The sequence below is a fragment of the Scyliorhinus torazame genome, chromosome 1 (genome assembly GCF_047496885.1).
Source record: "Scyliorhinus torazame isolate Kashiwa2021f chromosome 1, sScyTor2.1, whole genome shotgun sequence".
NCBI lineage: Eukaryota > Metazoa > Chordata > Chondrichthyes > Carcharhiniformes > Scyliorhinidae > Scyliorhinus > Scyliorhinus torazame.
The window spans coordinates 62,551,381-62,576,112 of record NC_092707.1 but is presented as its reverse complement, the minus strand read 5'-3'; the positions used below and the strand labels follow the sequence as shown (position 1 = coordinate 62,576,112).

The 24,732-nt window shown below is 45.5% G+C and overlaps 1 protein-coding gene across 1 annotated transcript in view; it reads left to right on the top strand.

The window, feature by feature from the left end:
• Positions 1-24,732, top strand: part of LOC140408502 (transmembrane protein 132C-like) — a 1,621,914-nt gene that overhangs the window by 1,579,748 nt on the left and 17,434 nt on the right. The window contains exon 8 of the mRNA XM_072495783.1: positions 5,114-5,305. Coding sequence (XP_072351884.1) covers positions 5,114-5,305 — 192 coding nt within the window. The remainder of the gene's footprint in view (positions 1-5,113; positions 5,306-24,732) is intronic.

Here is a 24,732-nt window from a genome sequence, read left to right as displayed (position 1 = left end):
GAAAAATCTTCAAGAAGTCTGGAGTTAATGGAACAGAGGAAACTGGGAACCAGAACAGGTTACTGTTCAGTAAAGCCACAGAGTTGAAAAGGAGTTGAATCATGAGAGGCCAGAAATATATCTGCAGCAGTGCTAAGGCTTGTGAGAAATTGCTACAGTGTAGGAAACATTATTTGAAATGATTGTGGAAATCAGTGACGGGGCCTCAAAGTTTGTGTAAAAGCCTTTAAGGCAAAGGAAACCTGAAGGGAGCGGTATAAAACCTGAAAGTGGAACCTTGATGGAAGAAGTGAAGGGAAGGAATAATTTGCAAATAGATTTGAAAGTATGAATTTTGAAAGCAGCATTTCAAATCACTCATGTGGAAATTGGAGTTCAGTGGGACAAGGTGGATCACGGTATAAGAATCATCTGGGGGAATTTTGAAGAGAAATCCATAGACATGCACTTGGGTTTAGAGAGGAGTGTGTCTAACCACAGTCACCTTGTGTGCTTAAAAGGGACTTTTTATGTTGATGAAACTATTGTAGCTTAAGAAAAACTTTGTGTTCATCTTAAAACCTGAATGTAATTGCTATATTATATAATACTCTAACTTTCATGTTCAATAAATGTTATTTTCTTGTTGTTAAAACTAATTGACGGTCCTGTGACTCTGTTCATCCACATTCTGTACAAAAAAGTAAAAGTTCCAGTTTTTTGAGCCAGGATTTCATTCTGGGATCTTCCTGTCCAGTTATAACATCAACTAGTATCATAACAATGGTAACCCCAGGATGTTGATTGTGACGGGATTTAGCGATGTTGAGCTCTGAATTGGACACTGCTCTGCAGAATTTTTGGCTAGTGCTCAGTTTTAGGAATAAAATCATGTATAAAGAGATGTTACTTGGGGGAGAATCTGGGGAAGAATCAGAAGGTGCAACAGGGAAACATCCAATTCCAAAAACCCAGGCGGCTGTGATCAAAATTTGTGCCAATGGATGCCCTTTATATGTGAATATGCATGTTTGACAAAAGTGTGTATTTATGTTAAGTGTTGCACGTACCACATAAGTTTCATGGGGTTCTCCTCAGTGAGTGCTCAGGTGTTTCTGTTTATATTCTGCACTGCTGCCTTTGACACTGTTTGTAATGTGTATCAACACATCCAAATCTGCTTGGCTGGAATGATAGTTGCTTTTGAAGGTGTAATACTTTTTGAGGGACCCTTGTCCCATCTGAAGGTTCCAGCCATGTTATTTTGCCTCTCTTTTAGCTTCCAAGATGCCCTGAGTGCTTACTAATCTGTCCCACAGCAATCGGGGCTGAACGGTTCCATCCCTGTATCAGCAACAAAGCTTCAATGCAGATCAGATTTCAGTACCTAAGCAATGGAAAGCAAAAGTAAGAGCAATTCAGCAAGACATGTAGGTTCCATAAACTTGCACAACCGACAGTGAACAGCAGTGGAGCATCATAACTGACTACGATGCTGCACTCCTATCAGTTATAATCATTTGGATGGTAGATTAAGAGTGAGTAAGAATTCAACGCAGCTTGTATGTAAATTGGAACGCCTTCCAAGCATTCTGGATAACTGGGGCTCTTTCTGGGGAAGGTGGGACCTCTACAGACAGGATGGTCTACATCTGAACCTGAGGGGCACAAATATCCTGGGGGGGAGATTTGTTAGTGCTCTTTGGGGGGGTTTAAACTAATGCAGCAGGGGCATGGGAACCTGGATTGTAGTTTTAGGGTAAGGGAGAATGAGAGTATAGAGGTCAGGAGCACAGATTTGACGTCGCAGGAGGGGGCCAGTGTTCAGGTAGGTGGTTTGAAGTGTGTCTACTTCAATGCCAGGAGTATACGGAACAAGGTAGGGGAACTGGCAGCATGGGTTGGTACCTGGGACTTCGATGTTGTGGCCATTTCGGAGACATGGATAGAGCAGGGACAGGAATGGATGTTGCAGGTTCCGGGGTTTAGGTGTTTTAGTAAGCTCAGAGAAGGAGGCAAAAGAGGGGGAGGTGTGGCGCTGCTAGTCAAGAGCAGTATTACGGTGGTGGAGAGGATGCTAGATGGGAACTCTTCTTCCGAGGTAGTATGGGCTGAAGTTAGAAACAGGAAAGGAGAGGTCACCCTGTTGGGAGTTTTTTATAGGCCTCCTAATAGTTCCTGGGATGTAAAGGAAAGGATGGCGAAGATGATTCTGGATAAGAGCGAAAGTAACAGGGTAGTTATTATGGGAGACTTTAACTTTCCAAATATTGACTGGAAAATAAATAGTTTGAGTACAATAGATGGGTCGTTTTTTGTACAGTGTGTGCAGGAGGGTTTCCTGAAACAATATGTTGACAGGCCAACAAGAGGCGAGGCCACGTTGGATTTGGCTTTGGGTAATGAACCAGGCCAGGTGTTGGATTTGGAGGTAGGAGAGCACTTTGGGGACAGTGACCACAATTCGGTGACGTTAATTATGGAAAGGGATAAGTATACACCGCAGGGCAAGAGTTATAGCTGGGGGAAGGGCAATTATGATGCCATTAGACGTGACTTGGGGGGGATAAGGTGGAGAAGTAGGCTGCAAGTGTTGGGCACACTGGATAAGTGGGGCTTGTTCAAGGATCAGCTACTGCGTGTTCTTGATAAGTATGTACCGGTCAGACAGGGAGGAAGGCGTCGAGCGAGGGAACCGTGGTTTACCAAGGAAGTGGAATCTCTTGTTAAGACTAAGAAGGAGGCCTATGTGAAGATGAGGTGTGAAGTTTCGGTTGGGGCGATGGATAGTTACAAGGTAGCGAGGAAGGATCTAAAGAGAGAGCTAAGACGAGCAAGGAGGGGACATGAGAAGTATTTGGCAGGAAGGATCAAGGAAAACCCAAAAGCTTTCTATAGGTATGTCAGGAATAAGCGAATGACGAGGGAAAGGGTAGGACCAGTCAAGGACAGGGATGGGAAATTGTGTGTGGAGTCTGAAGAGATAGGCGAGATACTAAATGAATATTTTTCGTCAGTATTCACTCAGGAAAAAGATAATGTTGTGGAGGAGAATGCTGAGCCCCAGGCTAATAGAATAGATGGCATTGAGGTACGTAGGGAAGAGGTGTTGGCAATTCTGGACAGGCTGAAAATAGATAAGTGCCCGGGACCTGATGGGATTTATCCTAGGATTCTCTGGGAGGCCAGGGAAGAGATTGCTGGACCTTTGGCTTTGATTTTTATGTCATCATTGGCTACAGGAATAGTGCCAGAGGACTGGAGGACAGCAAATGTGGTCCCTTTGTTCAAAAAGGGGAGCAGAGACAACCCCGGCAACTATAGACCGGTGAGCCTCACGTCTGTAGTGGGTAAAGTCTTGGAGGGGATTATAAGAGACAAGATTTATAATCATCTAGATCGGAATAATATGATCAGGGATAGTCAGCATGGCTTTGTGAAGGGTAGGTCATGCCTCACAAACCTTATTGAGTTCTTTGAGAAGGTGACTGAACAGGTAGACGAGGGTAGAGCAGTTGATGTGGTGTATATGGATTTCAGCAAAGCGTTTGATAAGGTTCCCCACGGTAGGCTATTGCAAAAAATACGGAGGCTGGGGATTGAGGGTGATTTAGGGATGTGGATCAGAAATTGGCTAGCTGAAAGAAGACAGAGGGTGGTGGTTGATGGGAAATGTTCAGAATGGAGTACAGTCACAAGTGGAGTACCACAAGGATCTGTTCTGGGGCCGTTGCTGTTTGTCATTTTTATCAATGACCTAGAGGAAGGCGCAGAAGGGTGGGTGAGTAAATTTGCAGACGATACTAAAGTCGGTGGTGTTGTCGATAGTGTGGAAGGATGTAGCAGGTTACAGAGGGATATAGATAAGCTGCAGAGCTGGGCTGAGAGGTGGCAAATGGAGTTTAATGTAGAGAAGTGTGAGGTGATTCACTTTGGAAGGAATAACAGGAATGCGGAATATTTGGCTAATGGTAAAGTTCTTGAAAGTGTGGATGAGCAGAGAGATCTAGGTGTCCATGTACATAGATCCCTGAAAGTTGCCACCCAGGTTGATAGGGTTGTGAAGAAGGCCTTTATTGGTAGAGGGATTGAGTTCCGGAGTCGGGAGGTCATGTTGCAGCTGTACAGAACTCTGGTACGGCCGCATTTGGAGTATTGCGTACAGTTCTGGTCACCGCATTATAGGAAGGACGTGGAGGCTTTGGAGCGGGTGCAGAGGAGATTTACCAGGATGTTGCCTGGTATGGAGGGAAAATCTTATGAGGAAAGGCTGATGGACTTGAGGTTGTTTTCGTTGGAGAGAAGAAGGTTAAGAGGAGACTTAATAGAGGCATACAAAATGATCAGGGGGTTGGATAGGGTGGACAGTGAGAGCCTTCTCCCGCGGATGGATATGGCTGGCACGAGGGGACATAACTTTAAACTGAGGGGTAATAGATATAGGACAGAGGTCAGAGGTAGGTTCTTTACGCAAAGAGTAGTGAGGCTGTGGAATGCCCTACCTGCTACAGTAGTGAACTCACCAACATTGAGGGCATTTAAAAGTTTATTGGATAAACATATGGATGATAATGGCATAGCGTAGGTTAGATGGCTTTTGTTTTGGTGCAACATCGTGGGCCGAAGGGCCTGTACTGCGCTGTATTGTTCTATGTTCTATGTTCTATTGCTTCACATTGACATATCCTTAGTCCATGTTCCTATTGCCCACAGGCAGTGCCATAGGAGATTTCCTAATGATCTATTCGGCTGAGAGCAATGCTCGGGTGTGGCACCTATAGGTCTGCATAATACCTGTCCAAAATTACTATCTGTCGAATGATTGTATATTCATTCAAGTTATCAACCTTCAACCTCTCATAGCCCGGCTTCAACACAAAACAGAAGAATAAAGGCTTCTTTGTGTTAACATTTTTGGAATTACAATTGTTAAAGCATTCCTTATAAAAAATAGCAATAGCAATGGGATAACAATGTTTAAGACTTTAAGCGACCGAGTGACCATTATCAATATCACTCTCCACTTTGAAGGCAATTGTTATTAAACAATTAAAGGGCAATGATAATTAGCTTTTACATAACGTGGTATATGGAAGTAACAAGTGTTTGAGTTTGCTACTTCTTCATTTCAAAGGTATTGTCACCACTCTCTGATTCTATCCTGGCTGAAAAAACAATAACAGTGATTGAGGAGAAGGTGTCTGTCACAGACCTTGGGGTTCAAATCGTAGCAGGACTTTCCCTATCCTTCCAGCTGAGTACTGCCAGCAATCGTGTCATCGTTGCAACAACAACAGCAAAAGAACAGCTTCGCACCTCGAAACAGGTACTTGTTCTGAATTTCACATACATTAATTGCAGCCAATAAGGGCAATTCCTGAGCAGCAGATCATCTACCTTAGAAAAATTGTTCTTATTTCCCCTATTCAGAAATTCTAGCAACAAATATGAGCATTCTCACAAAGAAGGGGGTGGCGGTGGTGTTTAAAGGGGGTGGTCGAGGGGGGCGGGGGGGGGGGGGGGGGATGAGCACACTGTCACCCTGGGTTACTTGCGTCATTCTTTGCTGCTTTTTGAGGCCTGGCAGTAGATTATAAACCTGTTTTTCCAGTTTGCATTGACGCAAACACAAAAAAGGTCCATGGGGAAATAGGGACGAATTAAAGTAGATTATGAAAAGGGAGTGCGAGGGACAGAAACCTGAAATCAATAGTGCTCATTGAATTAACTGGAAGCAAAAATCATGATTGTGACCCTTTTAGTTCGGGAGAGATTACAATTTTTGCAAAATTGAATTTAAAATAATTGCTTTTAGTTCGTGACCTGGCTGTCAGTAGAGATATCGTTATACTGTAAATAGGAAAGTTGGAACCAAATTCCTTTTTTGTAAAAGCTGATTGATATCATACACTCGGAGAGTGAAATATTGGGGAGGAAACCAAACAAAATGATCAAGTGCAAGTTTGACTGTTCCTTTAATGTAGCATGTTGGATTATGTAAATTGGATTTTAGATTGGGTGATGCATTGGATCATCTTTTCTGTAGTATCTAATGTCATTGCTGATAAGAAAGCAGCATTGTGTATTGCTAATAAAAGATTGAACCTGCAGAGGTGAGTGTGCTATGATACTCTTTTGCTTAAGTGAAGGAGCACATGAAAATTAGGAGAAGTGCACAATAGATAGCTGATACACTACAGCCCAAAATCAAAATTACCCAGATATTGTGCTTATAATAATAATCGCTTATTGTCACAAGTGGGCTTCAATGAAGTTACTGTGAAAAGCCCCTAGTCGCCACATTCCAGCGGCTCTTCAGAGAGGCCGGTACGGGAATTGAACCCGCGCTGCTGGCACTGTTCTGCATTACAAGCCAGCTATTTAGCCCACTGTGCTAAACCAGCCCAATCAATGAAACAGAGAACTGTCTGATTCAGTGGGGTGGTTATGACTTTGGGTGATACTGCAGAATGCGAGATATTATTCAGCTCTGCCTTTTCAACATTCCTCCTGATTGAAGTCAACGGGAATGAAAAATGGGAGAAATACTTGGCCAGAATGCTCCGACTGTTGGGATTCTCTGTTCCCACCTAGCAGTGCACCCCCTCCCTTGGGTTTCCCGGAAGTGTAGGGTGGCTTCAAAGGGAAATCCCATTGACAAGCGGCGGGAGTAGGGAATCCCGCCACCAGCGAATGACGCGCCGCCGAGAAACACATGGCTGGGGACCAGAGATTCCGGCCCCTTATCAGCCAACTGATTCACCATAGCCAGGAGTCAAATTACCGCCTTCCCTCCCACAGCCCCCGAGGGCTTTATGTAGCATGCAGCCTCTAATCAATAAGCCATAAATCATGCAGCATTAACAATTTCACCATTTCCTCAGAGGTAATTTTTAAAGTCAAGATTGTTTGGGAAAAGAAACAGTTGTACTTATTCTAGAATGCAAGGTACAGGAGCAGATCATGTGGCCCATCAAATCTCTTCCATTATTCAGTACGATCGTGGCTGATCTTGGGCTTCAAATCCGTTTTCCTGCTGTTCCCCCATATTCCTTGATTCCCTGAGAGACCAAAAATCTATCTGTCCCAGCCTTAAATGTATTCACTGATGGAGCATCCTTAACCCTCTGAGCCAGAGATTTCCAAAGGTTCACAACCCTTTGAGTGACCCCTTATTGTTATCCTGTGCCTCCGTATTTTAGATTTTCAGACCAATGGAAAGATCTCTCAACATCCACCCTATCCAGCCCCTTTAAAATTTTATAGGTATCAATGCGGTTGCCGATCAGTCTCTTAAACGCCACAGAAAATAGACCCAATTTACTCAGCCTCTCATCATAGGACAGCCCCCTATCCCAGGAATTAACTGAGTGAACCTTGGCTGCACCACCTCTGATGCAAGTATAGGTTGAGCACCCCTCATTCGAAATTCCAAAATTCAGCCCCTTGTTATTCGACCGCCGACATGATGTCACAATTGGAAAATTCCAAAAGACTCTGGGAAGGTTCCCGGGCGATGCACAGGTCCCAACACACCACAGATGGTTACAAGTCCTCGGTGGGGCTGTTTTGGCACCAAAATGTCAGTTTGTTTTCAGCAGTCATCATGTCCAGACGTTTCGTGCTTCGTCTTGGGTCCCCTCCCTGCTGGATGAGCTGCCGCATTCTATAATTTTACAGGTATTCCAAAATTCAAAAAATTCCGGAATCCGAGATGCTTTTGACCCCAACCATTTTGAATAAGGGATGCTCAACCTGTGTATCCTTTCGTAAACGTGGAGATCAAAACTGCACAGGGTATTCCAGATGTGGTCTCACCAAAACCCTGTACAACTGTCGAAGAACTTCTTTATTCTTATACCCCAATCACTTGCAATAAAGGACAAGATGCCATTTCTCTTCCTAATTACTTTTGCGGCTGCATGCTAACATTTTGCATTCCCTGTACGAGCACATCCAAGTCTCTTTGAAGAGCAACATTAAAGAGTTTCACACCTGTTAAAAAAAATTCTGCTTTTCTATTCTATCCCTATGATCAAAGTGACTAACTTCACACTTCCCCACATTATACTTCATCTGCCATGTTATTGCCCACTCATTTAACCTGGCTATGTCCTGTTGCAGCCTCTGTGTCCTCCCCGGAGCTTACCTTTCTACCTAGCTTGGTATCATGAGCAAACGTAGATATATTACTCTCTGGCTTTTCATCTAATAATGTAGATTGTAAATAACTGATGCCACAGCACTGATCTAGCATTCCACTGTTCACTGCCTGCCAACTTGAAACAACCCTGGGTGGGATTCTTCGCCGGCGGGACGCTCCATTTTGCTGGCAGCCCGGGCGTTTCCCGACGGTGTGGGGCTGCCCCACAATGGGAAACCCCATTGATCGGCCAGCATAACGGAGCATCCCGCCGGCGGGGTGAGGCAGAAATGTGGCGCAGCGGGACGGAGCATCCCGCCGCCTGTTTATGTCCACTCTGCTTTCTATCCATTAACCAATCCTCTATCCATACTAATATATAACCTCCAAACCTATAAGCCCTTATTAATCTTTTGTGTGGCACCTTATCAAATGCCTTTTGGAAATCCAGATATACTACACCTACTAATTCCCCTTTATCTACACTTATAGTTATATCTTCAAAAAACTCGAATACATTTGTCAAAAAGAATGTCCCTTTAATAAAACCATGTTGACTTGTTCAATACTGGGGACCAAAACTATTCACAGTATTCCAGGTGTGGTCTAAATAGTGCCTTGTATAGTTTTAACAAGATTTCCCCATTTTCATATTCTATTCTCTGAAACAAAGGCCAGCATTCCATTTGCCTTCCCTATTACCGGCTGAACTTGCATGCAAGCTTTTGTAATTTATGCACAACTACCCCCAAATCTCTCTATACTGAAGCTTTCTGCAGTCTTTCTCCATCGAAATAATATTCAGCTTCTTTATTCTTCCTACCCAAGTGCATAACTTCACAGTGTCCTACATTGTAATCCATCTGCCAAGTTTTTGCCCACTCACTTCAGCTGCCTATATCCTCTGCAGACACTTTGTGCCATCTTCACCACTTGCCTTCCCACCTATGTTTTTGTCGTCCACAATCTTGGCAATAATACATTCGGTCACTTTGTCCAAGTAATTAACATATACTGCAAATAATTGTGGCCCCAGCACGGATCCCCGTGGCACTTCACTAGTTCCAAGTTGCCACCCTGAAAATCCCCCTCTTATGCCAACTCTCTGCCTTCTATCAGTTAGCAAATCCTCTATCTATGCCAATATACTACCCCCAACACCATAGACTCTTACCTTTAGTAACCTTTTGTGTGGTTCCTTAACAAAGGCTTTTTGGAAATCCAAGTATATTACACCTATTGGTCCCCCTTTACCCTGCTCATTACCACCTCAAAGAATTCTAATACATTTGTCAGGCATGACTTCCCCTTCATGAAGCCATGTTGACGCTGCTTGATAATATTATGTATTTCTAAATGCTCTGCTATTACATCCTTTATAATGAACACTTAACATTTTCTCAATGGCAGATGTTAAGCTAACTGGCCTATAGTTACCTGTTTGTTGTTCCTTCCCTTTATGAATAAGGATGTTACATCATCAGTTTTCCAATCCTCTGGGACTTTTCCAGAATTTAAGGATGTTTGGAAGATTACTAACATTGCGTGAAAAACTACATCTTCTAATATCCTAGGATGCAACCTATCATTTCCAGAGGACCTATCAGCTTTTTGCCACATTAGTTTCCCTGGTTCTTTTTCTCTGGTGATAGTTACTGGCTTTATTTCTTCCCCTTCCCCTTTTGCCCCTTGATTATTTAATATTTTGGGGATGTTATTGGTGTCTTCCACTGTGAGCTGACTGACGCAAAGTATTTATTTAACTGCTCTGCCATTGCCTGGTTTTCCATTATTATTTCCTGGTTCTCCATTATTTTCTTCCCAGTCTCCATTCTCTAAGGGGGCTAGGTTGACTTCGGCCCCTCTCTTCCTTTTTAAGCTCTTGCTGTCCATTTTTATATTACTTGCTAGTTTACCCTCAGAATTGAAGCAAGTGTGGAATTAGGAACAACGTGTTTCCAGGCAGCGCACCATTCGCTGGCGGCAGGATTCGCTACTCATGCCGCTTGTCAATGGGATTTCTCATTGAAGCCACCCCATGCCGCAGGGAAACCCGTGGGCAGGAGTGTACTGCCAGCGGGAACAGAGGACCCATCAGCCAGAGAACTCTGGCCCAAATTTGGGGCCATTTCGAGCTCTGCCATTATTGTTATCGGCTTGTGGGAGCATGGACACTCAGCTAGAGGGAACTGAACATCTATTAGGTAAACATAACTGCATTAGCAAAGTATTGACAAGAGCCATGTATTTGAGCATCATTGTGGTCAAATTTCAGAAACCAGATTTAGTGACCCTTGGTGGAAACTCCCTTGTTGATTAGGAAAAACTGAGGAGAATGGGAAGGTTTCATAGAATAGATCATAGAATCCCTACAGTGCAGAAGGAGGCCATTCGGCCCATCATGTCTGTACTGGCCCTTGCTCCAATAGAGCACCCTACCTAAGCCAAATCCCCGCTTCTATCCCCGTAACCCTTCCTAACATTTTGGAAATATTAGCATGGCCAATCCACCTAACCTGCACATCTTTGGACTATGTGGGGAAACTGGAGCACCCGGAGGAAACCCACGCAGACACGGGGAGAAAGTGCAAACTCCACACAGTCACCGGAGGTCGGAATTGAACCCAGGTCCCTGCCACTGTGAGGCACCAGTGCTAGCCGCTGTGCCAAATTATATACAACTTAAGCTGAAACAGAAAGTAAGTAAGCAAATAACTTACTTTCCAGTAAAGAAAATGAGGGGCTCGGATAATCTTGTTCAGTCGTTTTACAACCACTGAAGTACATTAGAGTGAATAGAATCCTGACACCAAGGGGATGTTTACAATTTTAGTGGAGCGTGTAATGCCAGATCACTATCTTGGGCTGTTACTGATGGCTGTTTACTGGTGTTTAGTTATTCAGTGCATTGTATCCCTGACCTTTGCAGTTAAGCTGCAAGAAGCAAAAACTTGGGGAAAAAATGTATACATTTCCCAAGGAACCAGGGTGATTGGAACATTAAAATGATGCGCGTTGCCTATTTATTGCATCAGCTTCTCTCTGACACTCGCACAGCTAAACCCCAGCAAGGAGTTTACACACCTTCAGGAGGCGACGCAAGGATAGAACATTAACAATACAAATGAAAGATAAAAAAAGCCTTCATTTTTAATGGAGTGCCCCTTTGAGAGAAAGAAAAAAGCTGCAACACCAGTTTTTTTGAGGGGCTGACTATTTGATAAAATTAGTCAATGAAAAGCATCACCAGTGAACAATTAATGAACGTGAAGAGGTGTTGACTCATCCTCCCAATCGCCTGCTTCTAATGCCAAAACACAGCAGCTTTGCAGATAAGAAGGCATTAATTCATCTTCATTTGTTAATGTTAATTGGAAGAGCCTGTCAGGGCCTGTAGGTGGGGATTTATTGATGCAGTGGTTGCGATTTAGAGGAGAAGCTCATTAAAACCAACAGCAGTAAAGTATAGCTAAAGTTTGCAGCATCACGGAGAACAAAGCAAGCATGTACACAGTGGCAAATACTTTAAAGCTGCTGTATCTTTGGAAGTTTACACGCATGCAGACTGACAATTAAACTGTTTTAAAGCTTGGAAATGCATCCATAGAATTCCTACAGTGCAGAAGGAGGCCATTCAGCACATCGAGTTTGCACCAACCACTGATTGAGCACCCAACCGAGGCCCACTCCCCCGCCCTATCTCCCCAACCCTGTAACCCCACCTAACCTGCACATCTTTGGACTTTCATAGAAACATAGAAATAGATTCATAGAAATTACAGTGCTGATAGTGGCCATTCGGCCCATTGAGTCTGCATGACTTACTGTGAGAGGAAACCGGAACACCCAGAGGGAACCCACGCAGACACAGGGAGAACATGCAAACACCACACAGTCACCCAAAGCTGGAATTGAACCCAGGTCCCTGGCGCTGTGAGGTAGCAGTGCTAACCATGTGCCACCGTGCTGCCTAAAGGAGCTGAAAATAACTTTGGACTGGTTCTGGAAGAATAAAGTGTTTGCTTATGGAACAAAGGGGGGAACCCTTGTACCCAGAGCATTAGCCTGGCCCTCTGGATTACTAATCCAGTGACAACACCACTAAGCCACCATCTCTCCCTCCAGATTTTATTGAATTTAAATGTTATTATCTGCCATGGTGGGATTTGAACCCAGGTCCCCAGAGCACTACCCTGAGCATTACTAGCCTAGTGATAGACACTATACATCGCCTCCTCATTAAGTCCAATAGAAGGGAAAATTGAGCTGCGTGTAGAAGTGAGTCGGATCTGATATTACCCATTTTAATACTTTAAAGAGGCTATACTGGAGCAGGTTATTGCTGCAGTTGTTGATATTGTCCATTTTACACCGTCACCAAAAGTTACAACTGCTCCCCTCAAGTGAGGACAATATTAGGCATGGCTGTAATAATGACGCCCCCGGCCAGATACAATTCCCATATTATCAGCTGCATTCCCATGTGAAGAATGATCATTTTGGTGAAATAGTGAGAGCAGTGAAACTCTGTTCGGAGAAAGCACTGCCCACCCATGGCATGGCAGACCGCAAACAACTGGACAGAAAACTCTCATGAACGTTCTGAAGTTTAAATTCCAGCTTTTTAGCGACTGCATTCATGAGACTGAATGGGCTCCTCCTCTGTCAGTGCATCGATTTTAATTCTCGTCCTTGTTTTCAAATCCCTCCATGGCCGCACCTCTCCCTAACTCTGTAATTTCCTCTAGTTGGAGTCCGAGGTCTTTGCACTTCTCCAGTTGCCACTGATTTGAATCGCTCTGGCTTTCAGCTGCCTGAGCTCTAAGTCCTATTCCCTCCCTAAGCCTTGCTACCTCAGCCATCTCATTTTAAGATGCTGTTTAAAACCTTTCTCTTTGATCTGTCCTAATAACTCCGTATGTGGCTCAGTATCAGATGCCTGTGAAGCAAGCACCTTACTATGTTTTACTAAGGCCACGTGTAAATACAAGTCATTGTTGTTGAATGTCCTTAGAACGGGGAGATACTATTTATGTTGAGCACAATGCACTGAAACAAGCAACTAAACTGCAATAGAGAGCCTGGCTTAGACGGAGCAGTTCAAAACATGGCTGCTGCTTTGGGTGACTGTGCTGAACAGAACGATGATTGCAAATCAAGGCAAATCAGCGTTATGGAACTAAATGGCGACACACAGGCCTTTTCCCTGCTACAGTAACTCACACAAGAAAAACTGAACCTTGAGATGGGTGGAACAACATCTACATTTGTCTTGACGGTGCAGTAGAAATATCTCAGGAAGTCACCAAGAGTGAATTTCCTGCCTCATTTCAGAGATGGATAACAGTTCATCAGTTCCTCCATAGACCAGTTGTTTGCTCTGCTCCCATTTTGTTCAGTTACAGGTGGATGTGAGGCCATTCTGCCCACACTGTACCTGCTGCTGTGTTTTTTTGACAGCAGCCGTTGATTTAAAAATAGTTATACTTATTGGAGTCCGAACAACAGGGGATAGCAGTATTGCGTGCAAAGAATGCAAACATGTTCCTGACATCCATCACTGCTGTGGAGAACAGGAGGGCATTACATTTTATAAGGCAACCTGTCTGGTGATCAGTTGCACTCTGCAGTCCCATAAACATTGATATTGGAAAATAACATTGAGATTTGCCTTGATCTGCCATCATTGTTCTGTTCACCACAGTCACCCAAAGAAGCAGCCATGTTTTGAACTGCTCCATGTAAGCCAGGCTCTCTAGTGCAGGAACATCTCCTGAAAATATGGAAATGAGTCTGACCCATTGGGAATGCACCAAGCAGAAAGTCACACCCACTGAATGAACTGGATGATAAAGTCCCAAACCTTCCGAAATGGGGAGAAACTGCCGGCTCAATTTCCATCCCTGATGTGAGTCAGGACTTGAGGAAGTCCTTGCACATGCACATCCGCTGTACTTAGACAGGAAAATCTAATTGCCAGTTGTGCCAGGGTACCAGGCTGGTAGTGCCAAGGTGCCCAAGGTGGCCTCGCAGAGTACAAGGGACCCCTGGGCGGTTGGGGACAGGGCAGGGTGGTACCCTGGCACTCACCCGGCCACCACCCTGCCCTGTCCCCAACCGCCCAGGGGTCCCTTGTACTCTGCGAGGCCACTGAGGTGTTGTTACACCTGGTCCACGTTTGTGTGCACCAATACTAAATGACCCCTATGCCTAATGTATCATTTAAATATGCAGATCTGGATCTCGGCCAGAGGGCACCAAGCGGATCGGCCCAGTGCGGAGCCCAGTTGGGGGCTCTCCCGGGGTTCACCCAGCGTGCCCTGTACATGATCACTGAACTGCGGTGAATAAGTCAGCTGAAGTTCCAGGCACAATGGAACCCCCACATTATTTACCTCCCCCCCCCCCCTCCCCCCCCCACCCCCCGCCAATGGTGTTCACCCCCATCCCCAGCAATGGTCACCCAACTTCTGATAGACCATGAGGGAAGTGTCTTCAGTTCATGCTGCACTGGAATTAGGACTTGACCTCCTGACTCTGCTCAGTTTGCATCCCTGCTGGAGTCAGCATCGGAAGGTGCAAAGGCTCTTGTGTAAAATGGCAAGTGAGCAAATTCAATCACAGTCAGCATTGGACACACCCTCTCAGACACTGATTGGATGATCTGGACAAAATTGCAAAGATTCTGGTTTTGAATTTACTTTAAATTTTGCTTTTTACAAAAGTGAACCTCTAGCCTGAATGCCCAGAACCGATAAAAACCTCACCACATCCATGTGGAAATCCTTTACTTTTATTTTATTACTGTGCAGGTTCCAGGCGTAATGTACTGTGCAGGTTCCAGGCGTAATGTACTGTGCAGGTTCCAGGTATAATGCACTGTGCAAGTTCCAGGTATAATGTACTGTGCAAGTTCCAGGCGTAATGCACTGTGCAAGTTCCAGGTATAATGTACTGTGCAGGTCCGTGGTATATTCAAATCATTTTAATACAATAAAAAAATGATTACAACTTGGAAATGACCTAGCGAGATAACCCTGAATGGATTTTGAATATGTTTGTAAGAATTTTGTTCACATAGAACATACAGTGCAGAATGAGGTCATTCGGACCATCGAGTCTGTACCGACCTATTTCACTCTCACTTCCACCCTTTCCCCGTAACCCAATAACCCATCCTAACCTTTTGGACACTAAGGGCAATTTATCATGGCCAATCCACCTAACCTGCGCATCTTTGGACTGTGGGAGGAAACCGGAGCACCTGGAGGAAACCCACACAGACACGGGGAGAATGTGCAGACTCCGCACAGATAGTGACCCAGCAGGGAATCGAACCTGGGACCCTGGCGCTGTGAAGCCACAGTGCTAGTCACTTGTGCTACCATGCTGCTGTTCTCTTGTTCTTCCAACCCATTTCAAGTAATCTGGTAAGTGTCTGAATTAAAATAACAAAGGAAGGAATTTCACCCCAATGTTTTGAATCTTCATATGTTACTGACACATCAACACAATTCCAGTATCTTTTCCGAAGTTCCGGAATTAAGAAAACCCATAATAAGCAAATTGTTACAGCTGGAGCCAATGCTTTCAAATTGCAGAATTTTTTTCCAGCTCCCGCTTTAGACTGGAAACCACTTTCGCAGTCTATGACTCTGGTTTAACATTCAGGCAGCTGTCTCCAGATTATGTTGTAAAGACTATGTTAAAGAGCCGTGTCACCTTGTAAAGGGTATTGCAAACACTTCACCAGCTCTGTAAACACATGAATGTGCAGTGGCGCGACTGCTGATATATTGATATTGTTCTGCTGGTAATCGTCGCTGCCAGTACTAATTTTTAAAGTTTAATTTAAAACTAACACTGTAAGGAAAGTAATGAATTGCTGTGCTGCTACATCACAAGTAAAACATTTCTCTTGTATTTTTTCCTGTGGTTTACCTGTACTCCCTCAGTGCGTTCCCCGTACATGCACAATTGGGGAAATGCAGTAAAAACTGTGTGCAAACAAACTGTTCAGCTATTAAATTCCAGGGGTATATTATGAACAATACCCTTTTTTCACTTCCAATTAACATCCATTCGCATCAATTTTCTTCATCCTCCTTCTCCTTTCAAAACGACTGGTATTAACCATCTTCATTCACACAATATGTAAACACAAAGAACTGTGAGTATAAACCTCCGGGAGTACACACTCTTGGTTAAATAAATCCTTCACAATGCTTGCAGTACTCGCATTAATATCCCAAGCTTTGCTACAATATTTAAACAAGTATTTGGAACAGATATTTTACTTAATTGAGAAACCCAGGAAGAGAGAGTATGTCCCTCCAGCCAGCGGAAACAGGGCCAGGGTGAGTAAGGGGCTCGCCCAGTGGGTGCACAAAACTGATCACCACTGAGACTTTGGGGAATAGGAGGATTTAAAAGCAAAAGCGCTGAGGTAAATTCTCACAGCACCCCAATGTTTCCAATTTCCAAAGGATATCTGCCACTGCCACAGCCCTGACCTCTCACCCGGCCGACCAAGAGTGTTTTTGGCCCACATTCCTTTCACTCGTAATTCTGAATTGCTTCACCACGTAATGGCGAACGTGCCTATTCTACAAACTGTCTCCGCAATGTGAAACTTGGAGAAATAGTTAAGGTTGCAGTAATGACTGCATGTTGTACAATGTAATTAGAATAATATTTAATTCAAGCAAGCTTTACGGGGAAGTGTATTCCACTTTCTATTTCCATACAGACTTGAAATTAAACCGGTTGAGGAGAGCAATTCACTGCTGGATGATGCATGGATTAATAATTGTGTCTGGAGCCATAGCTGGATGAAATAAATATAATTAAGTTATAAAACTGCCTGGACTAGTTTGTAGGGCCACTGTAGAGAGTTGATTATCTAGAGGTTTACAGTGAATCACTACTCATCAAATGACACTCTTCATTGACGGATGTTTCCATGTTTTTTTTGTTAGATTATTGACTTGTCCAACTATTCCCTTCCTGTATCTGAACATCTCTGATATTAAAATGGGTACCAAGGTTCTTGGAGACAACAGCCACTCCAGTGAGCATTGTTTTCTGATCCCATATATTCCAGACAATCTTAGGAGCTAGTTCAAAAGTATTGACAGATTCTGGAAGAAATGAGAGGAAGCAGCAGCAGCAAAGATTAGGCAGAATTACCAGTCAGTGTAACTGGATATAGCCCAGCAAGTTTTAAGGTCCTCAAAGCTCACATTGTATCTACTTCTTCAGTTGACACCAGCAGCCGATTTCAGAGGTTTTTAAATTCAGGCTGTGGAGTAGATTATTCAGGTTTTTCAAGGCATTTAGCCAGCCTGAAGACTCTGATGCCTCTCACATCCAGCTGGTACAGAATTAGTGGCACAATGCACATACCTCTCATTTCGATGAACATTCTCCAGTTGTGCCCACCGTAATGTTGGCGTATAAGTCGACCTTTGACGCCTCAGAAAATCCCTTAAAAAACAGGGATTGACTTATACGCTGAATATAAAAGTGAACCATGGGTATGGGTGGTCACCATTTTGAATATCATCGGCTTCTGACATAACCAGTGGGTATACATTCACAGACCGTCACAACACAGCCGGTATCACCCGCTTGATCTCTTGCAAGTATATGTCATGGCTAAAAAACATCAACCACATTAGACAAGGGGCCTAGGTGGGGAACGCGTGGCCAAGGCCACATGTTCCTCCATTTTGTGCACTGAGGAACTCCTCAGTGCAAGAGATCGGGACGCCGTTTTTAAAGGGCCGGAATCACCTGGGTACGAATTGGTGCAGTCTTGCCAAAACATAGTCCTGACGTGGTAGACCTTGCGGTGGGCCTTTGGGACGGGGGCTAGCCCCTCACTGATCGGAGGATCGGTGCCGGGGCACCGCTGATTTGTTTGATGTAAAATGCTACGGACATAGCCTGAAAATTGGAGAATGCAGCCCATAGTTTCACAAACAGAATCCTACCCTACACGTCCAGTCCTGGGAAAAAGATGGTGCCTGCTGAGTAAGAATTCTGGGAGACCACCTACTTGGGATTTTTGTTAATTAGTGAACAGCAGATTAAAAACTATGACGAGCTATGCATTATGTTTTTATTTTGTTGTTATACTCATCCTGTTTCTATTCCTGTTGTGATTATGCTCCAGGTGATTGACCGGTGACAGGATGGGAAATTGTCATTTTGGCCTTCATCGGCCAAAGGTTTTATTGCTCTGAAAGGTTCAAAAGGGGTCAAATGGACAAAAGGGTATATATACATCAGCAGAATCTAGCCGAGTGTGAAATAAAACATATAATCAATGAAGGCCCAAACCTTGTGAGAATGCCACTGCCACAAAGTCAAGCTGGACACCAACTTGTTGAGGACATAAGCATGTGACCAGTTAATACCCAGTGAGTTAATGCAGAGCAGGAAGATTATAATTTGCTGCCAGTCGTGCCATGTTGGAGCTCAACGCTCGAGCTAACATTCCTTTCTAACCCTGCCCAATTGAACATGTGTGAAATCACAGAAAAGAACCCACCCACTAGCTGCAATTCACAGGTTTCTGGCTGTTGTGACTCCTGACAGTATCCTGCAAATGCTCTGAGGGCTTCTAGTCATGTGGTAACCTACCCAGCCCGCCCAATTGGACACCTTCATATCCCAGCAATATCATCAGGGGGATGGGCATGGCCATGCTCAATCGCCAGCCCATGAGGTATTGGCACTCCTCAGTGCATTCCTTAGAAGCAAGCCCCATAGCAGAGGAAGGAAGGGATCAGCCCCAAACAAGGGTCATATACATCGGTGCCACTGGAGCCCTCCCAGGCACACAGCCCCTCTCGGAGTAAAAGCCTTACCAGTGACACTCTCAGCCAGCCTATCCCTGAGGATCATGAGGTGTCTCCAAGCCCTGCCTGTCCACCGTGTCCCTGTCCCATCCATCCCATCCCCGGCCAGGAAACATGACCAGCTAACCCAGGCTCCACATCACACTGCAGCGAGGCTCCCAGCAAATGCACACATCCTTCTCTCACCCCTATCTGTGGGACCTGCCCACACACCAGTCTTTCAGCTTAGAGTCACATGCCTACACAGTATGAACGTCTCCACGATACAGCCAATTGCCACCCTTCTGGCAGAACACAAGGCTCACCCAGTGAGGGGACCCACAGGGACCTCACTGGGAGAAACAGGCCAGGGTCCACAGAGCCTCTCGCTAACACCGGTCACAGCAGTCACCGGTACTCCAGTCGGCAGGGATGGGCATTGAGGATAGCGGATCCCCACGTCACAGGCCAGCTGCCAGTCATTGACAGAACAGGAATGCAGTGCGGACTACATCATCTCAAAGGGGCAGGGGTGGTTGGTGTGGAACCATGTTGAGGGTGGCGCAGCAGTACAATTCGGTGACCATGTAACTTGGTGGCACTGGATGGTCAAGGGAATCCTTATCTTGCTCAAATGCTCTGTGCATGATGGAGCAGTGGTTAGCACTGCTGCCTCACAAGTGCCAGGGATCCAAATTCAATTCAGGCCTTGGGTGACTGTCTGTGTGGAGTTTGCATGTTCTCCCCATGTCTGCATGGGTTTCCTCTGGGTGCTCCGGCCCACAGTCCAAAGATGTGCAGGTTAGGTGGATTGGCCATGCTAAATTGTCCCTTAGTGTCCAGGGATATGCAGGTTAGGTGGGGCTCCAGGGATAGGGCAGGGAAGTGGTCCTGGGTAGGGCGCTCTTTCAAAGGGATGGTGCAGACCCGATGGGCTGAATGGGCTCCTTCAGCACGTAGTATTTTATGGTTCGATGGCCTCTTCCCGCTCCACCCGCAGAGACATGGATTTCAGACTACAACCAGCAATGCTAGCTAGTTACCTGCTGCTGCTGTCATCACAGATGCACAGTGGCAAGAGTACCAGGGCCAACCCAGGGAAGACATTGCATGAGAGGAGTCTGCTACAGAACAGCAGGAGCAAGCTGGTGAGGCTCAAGTGGTGGCTGTCCATCAGGCCAAGGAGGAGGTGGGAAGGAGGCGCCACATCAGGCCACATGTATACTATTGGTCCCTGCCCTTTGAGGAACTGCCAGACCATGTGTGACAGCCCACGCTGACTCCAGCTCACCAGGGAGACCATGCGCCACTTGTGCCAGATGTTGGCTCTCCACCCCACTTCAACACCCACCACCCAAGCCAAATCTATCTTTCCTGAGCCTCTAACCTTTCCCTGTCTCTTAGCCCTTCCACCTCTTCCCTCTCCTTAGCCTTCACTCCTTCCCACTACCAAACCTCCCCCTCCCCACTCCGAAGGTCAAATCAGTATCACTACAGTGTGTTGGCCTGGTTTGTCAGGATAGCGGGTCTTCTCCACGGGACGGAGGATGATGATGACTCACTGTGAGATAAGCTCTGATGCTCCTCATCGTTTTACAAAGTCTGACTCCTGTCTTTAAGCTAACATACCACTGTCGCCCACGTGATTCCTGCATGTGTGCTAATGATTCCTTCTCACGTATCTTGGGAAGAGGGTAAGGCTTGCAGGAGATGGTGAATGGTTGGGGCTCACTCGCTGAGGATGCTATCATACAAGGCAGGTCACACTGCTGCCCCTGTGCCCTGCCAGTTCTCGATGAGGGTGTCACCATATGGGACATTCATGCGTCATGATGACATGTAACCCTGTTCTACCCGTTGCCCAGCCGATGCGCCAGTGTCAGGTGGGGGCATTTGGGGGGGCTCAGGTGTTTCACAGCCTCCCTTGCAAGAGGCACGGGTTGGGCCCCATCACTTCCTTCTCCCTTGGGGTACTCGCTGGCCCCCGGGCTACTCCATGGGATGGAGGGGAAGCCGTAGTGAGCTCTGAAGGACCCACCGTCACCTGGCATTGCCAGTCCTGCAAGCCCACTCTCGTCTGAACCATAGTGTCGACGCCCTCAGCCATGGGACACTGAGACTGGGTCATGTCCCACACCCAGTGGGCCATGTCACTCTTAAACGCAGTCAAGTCCATCTGTGCCTGTGACATGTTCCTCTGTGTCTGGCTATGGTAATTCAGCACCCGGCCAATACTCTTGATGCCCGCAACCATGGGCCTTTATGAATGGACTAAGCTCTGGAGCAATGTACCCAGGACATATCTGCCTGTGACTGGGCTCTCCAGTCCTGAGCCTCAGCCATTGACAGCACAGTGTGACCCAACCCTTGGACACTCTGACACATGGCACCGACATCTTTCCCCAGGCCTTCCACCATAACGGCCACTTTTTCAGTGTTGGCCTGGGTGCTATGTATTGTCCGCACCATCTCCTGCACCTGAAGGTGAGTGGACTCCTCCAGTGGTACTTGCAGGCCCTGGAATGTTGTTGACACTTTCTCCTGTACATTCTGGCTCTGAATCTGCATCTGCACCAGTGATGGGATCATCTTGTCCAGGGCGCTACATCTGTTTGAGCAACAGCTGTGCTCTGGGATTTGCTACTCCTCCGACTATTCACTCACCAGTGTAGATGGGCTTTAGAGTGGTTTCACAGGTCGACGCAACATCGAGGGCCGAAGCGCCTGTACTGCGCTGTAATGTTCTTTGTTCTATGTTCTATGTTCACTCGGGAGTTCCTGCCGCCTCCATCTGATGCTCTGCATCATTTGGGTGGTGCTTACCTGGGGCCTGACCACTAGCTTCGCCTCCCGATGTGAGAGTCTCTGTGATGGTGGATTGTGCAGGTGAAAGCAGTGCCAAGACATCGGTGTCTTCCCCGGAGACGTGCTCCAGGGTGTTCTGAGGGTCTGGATGGGGGGGCAGCCACCCCGGATGGCCCGGCCTTGTCTGATTGGGATCCTGCAGGAAAAAAGACATGGGGTGGGATCTTGGGAAGGACTGGTCTGTGGGAGAGGTGTGACTCACTTGCTATAGGCACATCACCCGAGCTGCTCGAAGAAGGGCGTTCATCTTCTTACAGCATTGCATGCCAGTCCTCTTGGTGAAGTTGGTAGCACTCACAGCCTCTACCACCTCATCCCAGGCCTCATTCAGGATCACGGGCTTGAGTCTCTGCCCCACCCTGTAAAAGAGGATGACCCTCCTTTCCTCACTGGCATCCAATATGCGTTTAATGTCAGCATCCAGGAACCTTGGTGCTGGTCTTTGTGCAGCCAACTTGGCTGAAATGATAGTCTGTGCTGAATGGAGCGCTTAAAAGCTGCTCCATCTTGTCAGGCTCTGAACGTGAATCCCGAGATGCACATCGGCTGCTTGCTGGCTCATTTGCATGACACGAATCGCTCCTTGCCAGCGCGCCGAGTGGCAACATGCAGTTACCATGATTCTCCACCGGTGGCAGTCTCCAGAACGGAGAATCGAGGTCAAAATGATAAAGAACGAAGAACAATACAGCCCAGGAACAGGCCCTTGGTGCTTCAGAATTTCACCCCCCACCATCGCATATGATAACTGACAGCAGTTTTGAGGCTCAAACATTTTGACTACCAAGCCTGCACAATTTCACATGTAGATCAGATATAAGTGAATCAATCCAGTTTATTATCTTGACAAAAATTATTTCTAAGGAATAATATACATTCTGATTATTTCTATTCTTCATGGCGATGACAAAATAAGGTAAATTTAGGTAGATAACCGGAGGGAGATCCTCATCAGCTACAATCCAGCACAAGTGGACCTCGGGGTCATCGTTAACAACAGCAGCTTGCATTTATACAGAATCTTTGATGTATTAAAATGCTCCAAGGGACATCACAGGAGCTTTATAAAGCAAAATTGAAGGCTGAGCCACGTAAGACAATGTTAGGGCAAATGGCCAAACACCTGGTCCATTAAGTAAGGAATTGCAGAGCTTAAGGCCTTGGCAGCTGAAGGGTCAGGCCAGAATTGGATGAGTACAGATACCTTGTGTTAGGATACCGAACCAGGCCCCAACGTTTGTAGGATACCGAAGTGGGCCCCAACATTTGTTAATCCGTAAAACTGTGAAGAAAGGATACTTCACCCCATGAGGATGACTCTGACAAATAGGTATCTTATACATTCAAACCAACTTTAATTTCTGCACAGAATTAACCACATTAACATCGAACAAAATAGCTTTACAATTATCAGTTAAACAGTTCTTAAACGCAAGGAAAAGCTTACTATCTATACCTGCTACTAACTCCAATTATGTAACCCAATACAGTTTAAATGCCACTTATAAATAAAGTTAACAAACATGTTACTTGCTTAGTTGTATAGAGATATTTTGATAGAGAGACCCTTTCAGGAGCATAACCAGTACACTAACAACTTAAAATCCTTCTGCCTATCAAACTCAAATCCTATGGCAAATTGCAAAACTGGAAACAGATCTGGCTCCTCCCAAATCATCTGCATTCCACTAAGATGTCACATGACCTGCTGAGCTAGGACTACATCTAACTATTCATAAATGATCTACCATCCAGAGAATCTCCAACATTCATAACAATGATCCATTAACCCTCTATATGTAAACAAGTTAGAATCAATCATGATTTCACATTTTAGACTCCTTAATTACAGCTTCAGCAGAGACTCAGCCTGGATACCTCACCTAGATTCTTTAATGACATTACAGCTACAAATATAAAATATAATATATAACAATTCCTACATTTATCACACTCGACAGGAGAAGAATGAAGAGATAGGGAAGTGTGAGGCCTGAAGGGATTTGAAAGCAGGATAAGAATTTTAATATCAAGACTTTGCCTGACCAACAACCCATGTGACCCAGCAAGCACAGGGTTTAAATTGGACCTGGCATGAGTAAAGACACGGGCAGCAGAGTTCTGGATGAACTCCAAGTTTATGGAGGGTAGAATGTGGGAGACTGTAGAAACATAGAAATGGAGAAAATAGGTGGAGGAGTAGGTCATTCGGCCCTTCGAGCCTGCACCACCATTCAGTATGATCATGGCTGATCATGCAAACTCAGTATCACACTCCTCCTTTATCTCCTTACCCTTTGATCCCTTTAGCCGCAACGGCCATGTCCAGCTCCCTCTTGAATATATCCAACGATCCGGCCCCAACAGCTTCCTGTGGGAAAGAATTCCACAAGTTCACAACTCCCTGAGAGAAGAGGCTCTTCCTCATCTCAGTCCTGAGTGGCTTACCTCTTATTCTGAGGCTGTGACCCCTAGTTCCAACATCGGAAACATTCTTTCTGCATCTAGCCTGTCCAGTCCCATCAGGATTTTATATGTTTCTATGAGATCCCCTCTCATTCTTCTAAACTCCAGTGAGTACAAGCCTAGTTAATCCAGTCTTTTTTCATTTGCCAGTCCTGCCATTCGGGAATTAGACTGGTGAACCTTCGCAGGACACCCTCAATAGTAAGAATGTCCTCCCTCAAACTAGGAGACAACACTGCGCACAATACTCAAGGAATGGTCTCACCAAGGCCCTGAATAACTGTAGCAAGACATCCTTGTTCCGAAACTCAAATCCTCTCGCTATGAAGGCCAGCATACCATTAGCTTTCCTCACCGCCTGCTGTACGTGTATGCCAACCTTTAGCGACTGTTGCACCATGGCACCCAGGTCTCGATGCACTTCCCCTTTTCCCA